Below are 9,924 nucleotides of genomic sequence, written 5' to 3'. Positions count from 1 at the left end.
ATTATTATTATGTTTTTTTAAATCAAACATTTCCTGATGCTAGAATTATTTGCAGTGAGAGTATTGCCATAATCACACGGTGACACATTTTGGCAAAGATTCATAGAAAATCCGTTTTTTAAAAAATAACCGATTTACAATGTCAGTGGCTTTATAATTAATGCTATTAAATAATAACATTTTCATTTGATTTTCTTTCATATGAATGGTAATTATCTAATAATTAATGTATTGTGTACCTCTCTTGGGTCCTCTAATAATAGAATTGAATAAGTTTTTTATAATAATTTGCTATTTTATTAGGGTCTTTTATTCTATAATATATATATTTTTTTGTCCTACAAATATTTGTTGAAGAATTGCTATTTAGTATAAAATTGATTTATATGACACTATATTGCAGTATAGTTTCAGTGTATAATTGATGAGTGTTTTTCCCACACGTAACAAGTCATCAATCTGAGACACTCGGACGTTTCTGTTGCTCGCCACAGCATAATCTTGTCATGTAACTGTATATCCACTGATTGAGTTGCAGTGTGAATGGGAGCTTAATGAACTGCCTCCATTGACACTCGTTCATTATCGCGTATCATGTTACCCAATCAGAACCCCGAGCGCGTCTCCGGTCACTCGAGGAACTGTTGCTTTGGAGACACAATACAACACTTTTAAAACCAAACACCTCGGAGTTTGATTGTCCACTGATGGCAAGACTTGTAGTTGAGTATGATGATTATGAAACGGCCGGTTCATTCCGCTCCTCCCGCTATGGTTATCGGATCTAAAGGCTGGAGAGACGCGACTGTCCGCTCGATCCTGCGCGCGGAGGAACTTTTATGTCAAACTCATGTAGGTCAACTGGACTCCTCTACACGGTACCGCAGCCACAGTGTTGGGGCAGTTTCCTACAGACTTCCTCAACTGAAACCTTACAGTGTGAACAGCAGCGTTGAGAAGGAGCACGATGCGAGTGACTTGGAAAAGACAGACAAATTACGAATAAAATCTACTGGAACTGCGGTAAAGTAACCCAGATTGTCCCACATTTGGCAGAACACACACACACACACACACACACACACACACACACACACGTTGGTCTACCTATCATTATGAGGACTTTCCATAGACATGATTTTTATACTGTACAAACCACTGATCTATATATATAACTGGATTGCTCATAGAATTCGAACTGCCAGCAGTTGGTGAAGCTACCAGAAGTAATGCGGCTGCAATAAAGAGTAATATAACAGGCTCACACTTACAATAAGCAGGGGGAAGAAATGAGAGTCAAAATAAATAATGAATTACATATTTAGGAAGATTGCATTGTGATGCAGTGTATGCAGACTCAAACATTTTTTTTAAATGTGACTGGATAGGTAAAAATTAATCACCAAAACAGACGATTTCCCATTGAGACCCATAGGAATACAGAATGTTAGGGAATACCAAGATGGCAGCGCAGTAGCTTCACTGTTGTGACGTCATGAGCAATCCAGTTATATATAGATCAGTACAAATTATAGATTCTATCCCCTAAACATAACCCTCACAAAAAACTTTCTGCATTTTTACATTTGGAATTACTATTGTACTACATGGTAATAACATTTTATTTTGATTTATACCATGGTCTGTTCTAATACTCAATTCTGATTGGCTGGAATGCGTGCAATTCAAACTGTTGAATGCACAGTTAGTTCCAGACTGTTTTAATCACCATTCTATATTAATGTGCCTTCAATGCTGTCCCCACGTAATGACACATTGGGAGAGTTTTATGCCTCTGTTCAAACAATCTCTGGACGCGAATATAGTGTCAGAGCTGGGATTAACCATCACATCACAAAACAACATCAAGTCATGCAGTGTCATCTTTAAATCAACTGTGATGCTACAGGAAACACGGGGCTGATAAAAAGTGTTCATCAGCCCCATATTACTCACACAAAGCATTTGTTTGGAAAGTAAGCATTTGCTTTCATTGTCTGACAAGATGAGGCAAGACGATTTATATTGTAATATGATAAATATTCATTGAAAATGGCTGCCCTACTCCACATGTGTGCCTATAACCGCTAGAGGGCGCCCCGTGATCACACATCACTGACTGAAGCTCTGAATGGAGATTGTTTCATAACACGCAGCTTTTCGCAGTTTAGTAATCGTGCAAGGCCATATCGTGATTTCATTCTTAATTTAATCAATCCTGCAGCATTAATGGATACCATCTGGATGTCTCAGAGGTCAAAGTCTGTAGGATAAGAGCATTTTGGACAAGGGCGTATATTTGGCTTGAACATTAGGGGGGTAACATGAGGGGTGTGGGGGAGGGGGGTATACTTGCTTGTTTTGATGATTGAGGGGGTTGGATGATTTTCTCCTCATCGTGAACAGTGAGTGAAACTTTTACAACTGTCACGTCAGCAACACCGCTTATTCCTCATTATTGTGAAAATGACAATGAATAGTAATTGAATATTACATGTTCTCAGGAGTGTCAACCATTCAACATTATGTGGCTATTATTATATCTGGATTGAGTGTTTAATTTCACAGTTTTTAAAGAGTGTTTGGTTTCCAAAAAACAAACAAACAATATTATCACACTACTTTATCTCTGTGTCTGATTTAGAATGGGCAGAACTCTAGATCTAACAACCTGTAGATAAAGTTAACCAATATTTTTTATTCTTCTAGTCAAAATTTGCACTGCATTAATTAGTGACAGCTTTAACTAATCAGTGCTAGAAAGTGACCATGGTAAAAGCAGGATAATCCATGGGTAGTAGTGCTTTAAACTATTTTAAATGCACTTTGCGGAGACAAAAACCCTCTGCTTCGCGTCGGGAGGTTCTTCGCTTCCACGTTGTGCATTTAAAATCTTTTAACGCACACCTAGCTGTGGATTATCTCTTAAATATTTGTTAGTGTAGGATCAAAAGATCTGGTAACCAAAAGGTTGCATAACTTTAAATAAATATACATATTATATATTACATACAAATATTTAGCCTATTTTTAAGATTCACACATTTTCATTTTCATAAACAATTTCATAAGAAATTCCATCAAAATGAACAAAGTTAAATTAATAATAATAAAAAAGCATTATTATGTTTTTGTAAAAAAATTATCTCCATACTAATTAAAAGGTGATAAACTTTTTACATCGTATTAAACAAGACCATGATAATATAAACATACCAGACATAAAGCGTGGCAGAGGAATTGGGTCATCTGAAAACATCATCGGATTGAATGTATAAGAGGTAGGATGATCCTTCTGGTAACTAGTAAGCATAACTATACATATTCTGAGGATCTTATGAATTTATCTGGAGCTCGACAGTAATGAGCTAACTTGTGTGGTAATACCTTGAGGGTAGCTTACCTCTCGTGAAGCAACTTGGCAAGTTTGGCATCTCCATCGAACCCCCAAAATTTCCTCAAAGTCTTCCACCTTGTAACTGCGATGCCAATGTTCACTCTGGTTTTACTCAGTCCTCTCTCTCTGTGCCTTTTAGTACACCTTTGAATTTTGGTGAAGCAAAATTTATTTTCCTCTGTACACGTCTGCATTGGATGTTCATATATGCCCATATATGAACATCATAGGTTGAGCTAAAAGGGTTAGGTGGGGTTGAGTGGGCCCCTCAAAATATAAACATACATTTATTGATAGTGCCTGGGAGTCTCTGTGTTTATACTTTTGGGGCAGGTAAACCAACAAATGGCTTACTTATAGTTCTCAATTAACAATAAACCGAGGTAGTAGAACATATTTTGACATAAATAAATTACATCACTTTTAGAGTATATAGTATACATCACCATTGTGCCCTTGAGCAAGGTACTTCACACACAGGACTGTCCCTGTTATATGTCTTTTATTTTTCTTTCATAGTTAACTTCTGGAATGATTAATGCCCCCTTTCCTCCACCGGCCTTGCGTCAGCAGAGTGCAGAGGTCAGCATGGGTATGGCTGGTGAGTATATACGGGGTGTGCGAGAGGTGGAGGGTCGCCTGCGCAGACAGGCGGGCAGGGTAACCCAAGAGGGCACCAGAGTGGAACATCAAAGGGAGCGACTGGAGAAACTACTCTGCAGTCTCAGGAAAGCTTTACAGGTCAATCAGCAAAGTGCAAATGGGAGGATGTTTCGGCCAGCTACAAGAGAGACTGTGAGTTCATAAAGTGTCTGTAATGATTGGGGATGAAGATACTGTGGTACAAGATACTTAGAAATGTGAATTTGTCGGAGTTGACATAAAGACATGCTAGACCAACAATAATATGTGATTACTGTTATAGGATTGTTGTTTTGCTCTTTGCTGTAAGAAAGATATGACTGGAATGTTTTGGACAACAAAAAAAATCGGTGCCAAAGCACCGGAGAAAATGCTATAGCTCCTTGTAATGACTGTTTAAATGTGTTGTCAAGATAAAAGATGGAGCAGACGATCTTCTGGACCATGAACGAAGAGGCTTGAATGTGTTAAAAAAGGAACTTGAGAGCATGTTGAGAAAGACTTTGATTCAACAACAGGTGAAAACATGGACCTTGCTGGATACTCTCAATGTATAATGCCTGGTGATCATTATTTATACACAATGTTTTTAAATGTCTAGTATTATACCTAGTCTAGTATTATATCTAGCATTATACTATCTAGTCTAAAGATTACTTCGGTACAGAGCCCCTCAGAAGACAGTGCAGGATTTGTTTTCTGAAATAGTTTTGTGTTCTCTCGCAATAGTTTGCATTCCCTCAAAATAAATGTTGCATTCCCTCGCAGTGGTTTGCATTCATTCACTAAAACTTTTGCGTTCCCTCACATTAGTTTGCATTTATTCACAATTGCTTTTGCATTCCTTTGCAGTAGTTTACGTTAATTCACAATACATTTTGTGTTGCTCACAAACGGTTACATTCCCTCACAATAGTTTGCATTCCCTCGCAATAAGTTTTGCGTTCCCTCGCAATAGTTTGCATTCCCTCGCAATAAATTTTGTGTTCCCTCGCAATAGTTTGCGTTCCCTCGCAATAGTTTGCATTCCCTCGCAATAAGTTTTGTGTTCCCTCGCAATAGTTTGCGTTCCCTCACAATAGTTTGCATTCCCTCACAATAAGTTTTGCGTTCCCTCGCAATAGTTTGCATTTCCTCGCAATAAGTTTTGCGTTCCCTCGCAATAGTTTGCATTCCCTCGCAATAAGTTTTGCGTTCCCTCGCAATAGTTTGCGTTTCCTCGCAATAAGTTTTGCATTCCCTCGCAATAGTTTGCATTCCCTCACAATAAGTTTTGTGTTCCCTCGCAATAGTTTGCATTTCCTCGCAATAAGTTTTGCGTTCCCTCACAATAGTTTGCGTTCCCTCACAATAAGTTTTGCATTCCCTTGCAATAAGTTTTGCGTTCCTTCGCAATAGTTTGCATTCTACCACAATGTGTTTTGCGTTCCCTCGCAATAGTTTGCGTTCCCTCACAATAAGTTTTGCGTTCCCTCGCAATAGTTTGCGTTCCCTCACAATAAGTTTTGCGTTCCCTCGCAATAGTTTGCATTCCCTCACAATAAGTTTTGTGTTCCCACTCAATAAGATTTGTATTCCTTTAAAAGAGTTTGGGCTCCCTCACAATACATCTTTTGTTCCCTCGCAATAATTTTGGCCTGCCCTTGTAATAAGTTTTGTGCTCCCTCACAATAAATGTATCGTGGTATTACTACAGTAAGCATATTTTAACCTTCATATTAGTAGTGTCACCTCAGTAAAAATACAGGAAAACAAAAACTATGATAATGAAAATAATTATAATTTTGTGGTTATTATGATTTTGTAAAACCATAGCAACCACAAGATTAACCATATAGTGTACTAAATATATGGTTACCTCCCAAAATCATGGTTTCTGATGATTTCATGATTTCTGCCAAAAACGATAGTTTCTATAACCTACAATATTACTTTACTAAAACCATAGTTAAACTGTTATTTGTATAGTAAAACTATTTTAGAAACAAAAATCCCACCCTGGCTTCTCAAAGGGCTCCATAAAAGATAGACTATATAGTCTAAAATGCTTATTTATGTACAATTGTCCAGGCATTTGTTTTTATCTCAAATTTTACATTTAGAGACATTAAAAATTAGCAAGAAACAAAGAACACAAAATGTCTGTTTTTAAACTTTGAGGCTTTGGCTGACAGCAGTAGGCGATTGTTAGATTGTGCTTTGGAGAGGTCCAGCGTAACAGAGCTGCTTCCCCAGCATGGTTCACTCTCAGCGGGGGTAAACACCTACCCTTCTCCCCTCTCACTGCAACCTGACCCTGCTGGACCATTCACTCCAGGTACCCCGGGCCACTTTTGAATGAAAGTCTCTCTCTCGCTTTCTCTCTTTATTACACAGATTTAAAGTTAAAAGGGTTAATCACAAGACAGATGGCAAGTAGACTGTGAATAGCCTGATTTAAAGGGATAGTTAACAAGAAATTGAATATCTCTCATCATTTACTTACTCTCATGCCACCCCAGCTGTGAATGAACACAAATGAAGATTTTTAGCAGAATATTTAAGTTCTGTGGGTCCCTACAATGCATATGAATGGTGACCAAACCTTTCAAGCTCCAAATATCACATGAAAGCAGCATAAAAGTAATCCATTCGACAGTGGTTTAATATATGTCTTCAGAAGCGATATAATAGATTTGGGTGAGAAACAGATAAATATTTAAGTCTGCTTTTACTTTATATCACTCATTCTGAAAGTGAAAGTGTAGATTTATAGTAAAAAAATATTAAAATATGCATCTGTTTCTGACCCAAAGTGATTGCATAATTTCAGAAGACATATATTAAACCACTGTTTATCACTTAGTTATATGGATTACTTTTATGCTGCCTTCATGTGATATTTGGAGCTTGAAAGGTCTGAACACCATTCACTTCCATTGTATCAACCTACATAGCTGAAATACTCTTCTAAAAAGTATTACAGAATTACAATATTTGGGTGAATTATTCTTTTAAAAGGATAGTTCCCCCGCAAATAATAATTGCCACCCTCATTTTGTTCCAAATCCTTAAATTATTAAAATAAATAGATGAACTATCCCTTTAAATGACAATAAAGGTGTTTACAATAAAGTAATTATGAATTTAATTCAAAATAATGAATCAATCAATGACTGTTAATGGAACCTAATCTCTATATGTGTCACTTTCTCTGTCATTAAGAGTGCAAACAATCTTTGGATTCGTCAGCGGCTGTACTACGTGAATCTCAGCAGTTCAGAGAGAACGTTACACAAGTCATGAGTGATGTCATCAGCCAGCAAAAATCTCTGCACCAATCAGCTAGTGAGGCCCTGCTCAAGAAAATCTCTGAAATTATCACCCTGGAGGTTTGTGAGGAGATCTTAGAGTGGAAAGGAATATTATTCTGAAAGGAAATCCTGTTTATCTGTGTGCAAAAATTAAAAAGATGCATTCACATTTCATAATATTCCAATACATTATTTATTCTAGATTATTTAAGGTGATTTCCTTTTTTATAATATGTATTTATTTTCTTCTCTCCTAATCAGCAACATTTAACACTGAGCTCAGCTGCCATGAGACAGGCCATTTTCCGCAAACAGAGACAAACGCAGTGTGTTGGCTACAGTCTTGGTAGAGCAATGGTGTGTTTCATTTTTAGTCTTGAGAGCCAATTGATCACCACAGTGACCTATGAGAAAGTGCATATATTGTGTTAAGGATAGTAGTTAAGGATACAGTTCACTAAAATGAACGTTAAAGTTTCAATAATAATGAAATAACCTCCAAAACACAATCTGTTAACATTTTGACTCCCTGTTTGATGTTTCTAAATGTAATTCACTGCAGGGTCCTGTTTCCAGTGCTGATCTTTTCTGTCGGGAAAAGTTGAACAGGCCCATGACTCAGCTCTATGGAAGGCATTCAAGTGATGGGCTGCCAGAATCTGACCTCCTAACACAGGTGACAAGCACCTGACAGGGACAGATTATGACTTGCAAAGACCCTGGTGCCAATTATCTCCAAGGGCCCCCCTTGTTTCGTTGTTCATGCCTAAAGGGTTTTCAAGCGGGGGAACACCAAATTAGATTGTGCAGCCTTAAAGCCCAGGACACCCCCGGGCAGTCAAGGGCCTCCTGGTAGTCAAGGGCCCCTGGGCACTGGCCACATTTGCCCGGTCAGTAATACGTCCCTGGCGCCTGATGGCGTTTTCATTCATAACAATCCTCTAATCAGTAAATTATAAAGAGCAGAACTTCCTAGGCTTTGGCTTTTGTTGTTACACCTGAACCCACTCACGTTTTTTTTTTTAAAACTATTTTTATATCTAAGCTGTCAATTATAAAGGGCAAAACATCCTAAATTTGGCTGTTGATGTTACATTTTCACGACAACCCATAATAATAGGCACGAGATGGTTAAATCGTAAGATATCATATGATTTTTATTCCCATAGAGATCAACCACTCAACATACAGAATTGATACAATATAGGTTTAAGTTTGGGTAAAGGGTTAGACTTTATAAGAATAGTTAACCCAAACATTTTAATTCTCTTTTCATTTAATCACTCTCATGCCATGCTAGATGTGGATGCCTTTTATACTTCTTCTGGAAAAAAGCACATAAAGGCAGCATGAAAGTAATCCATATGACTCCAGTGGTTTAATCCATGTCTTCAGAAGCAATATGATAGGTGTGGGTGAGAAACTAATAAAGTTTTAAGTCCTTTTTTACTATACCTAAGCGCTCTTCTCTTCTCTTCTAAGAGTTCTTCTTCTTTTGATTTTGCCAATTAACATTAGTGTTGCATATTGCCACCTACTGGGCAGGGAGGATCATTTATTGTAAAAAAGGACTCAAATATTTATCTGTTTCCCACCCACACCGATACAGTTCAGAGTTCAGAATTGAATACTACCCACACTACTCGTACTACTTCTTCCATATCTGTCTATGGCAGAAACAGTAAGAGTAGTATGGTTCAATTCTGAACTCAGCGATGGATTTAACCACTTCATTGAATGGACCAACAAAGCTGAGATATTTCTCTAAAAATCTTTGTTTGGGTTAGAGGTTAAACTTTGTAATAACATTGTTCATTAGTTCATATTTTTCTATGGGATTAAGAGTCAGCCAACTCATTCCATTTCTTGTACTATTATTATGATTTGTCATGAGACTGGGTTGCATGTTTTTGTTGAATTCTTACTATTATATTACTGTATATGAAGAAGTTTTTGAACAATACTGTGAATGAAGGCTCTGACTATTTGATTGTTTAAAATTGTATGTATTGATAATCATTTAGAGCACAAATAGAGCAGTGTTTGCTTTTAGAATCAAGATATAAAATGTAGGTCTAAATTAAACACTTAATTTACAAAGATGTTGTTTGACCTGTTAACAGAGATATATCTTCCTTGTTCCCTTTAGGGCACATCCATGCTCCGGAAATATTATGAATCTTCAGGGAAAGAGATCGCAGAACTGCAAGTAGCCCATCAGCAGCTTGAGGATGATATGTATGGAAAGCGGGCCGCAGCCAGGGTGGACTCTGATGTTGTCCGGCTGCGTCAAAGACTTGTACGTCCCCAGTCTATCCGGCCTGCAACAAGTTAAAACTCTATCCACAGCAATATAACATAAATATGGTGCTCTGGTTTTGAAAGGAGGAAATCTAGGGTCTTTCTACAAAGTTACCATGTAGTGTTGTTAAAATGGATGTTTTTTGAAAACCTTGTTTATTCAGGATATATGCATACAAATTGTGTGTTGTATGAATATGTTTAAGATTTGCAAACAAACCAGACAACAACAGTAAAATACAACATCCATATGCACAGGTGCTGTCTATATGTATGATTTTTACTCTTGAT

At 37.3% G+C, this 9,924-nt stretch overlaps 1 protein-coding gene across 1 annotated transcript; it reads left to right on the top strand.

The window, feature by feature from the left end:
• The first annotated feature begins 700 nt into the window (after positions 1-700).
• ccdc105 (coiled-coil domain containing 105) lies at positions 701-9,884 on the top strand. Its single transcript, XM_052107796.1, has 8 exons — positions 701-1,023; positions 3,917-4,192; positions 4,453-4,557; positions 6,200-6,356; positions 7,244-7,410; positions 7,594-7,689; positions 7,895-8,008; positions 9,482-9,884. The coding sequence occupies exons 1-8, from the start codon at positions 730-732 to the stop codon at positions 9,665-9,667; spliced, it is 1,395 nt and encodes a 464-aa protein (XP_051963756.1). The 5' UTR covers positions 701-729; the 3' UTR covers positions 9,668-9,884.
• Positions 9,885-9,924: the final 40 nt, after the last annotated feature.

This window comes from Xyrauchen texanus, chromosome 36, assembly GCF_025860055.1.
Source record: "Xyrauchen texanus isolate HMW12.3.18 chromosome 36, RBS_HiC_50CHRs, whole genome shotgun sequence".
Taxonomy (NCBI): Eukaryota; Metazoa; Chordata; class Actinopteri; order Cypriniformes; family Catostomidae; genus Xyrauchen; species Xyrauchen texanus.
Note: the sequence above shows the minus strand (reverse complement) of the source record. Positions and strands in the feature narration are given on the sequence as shown.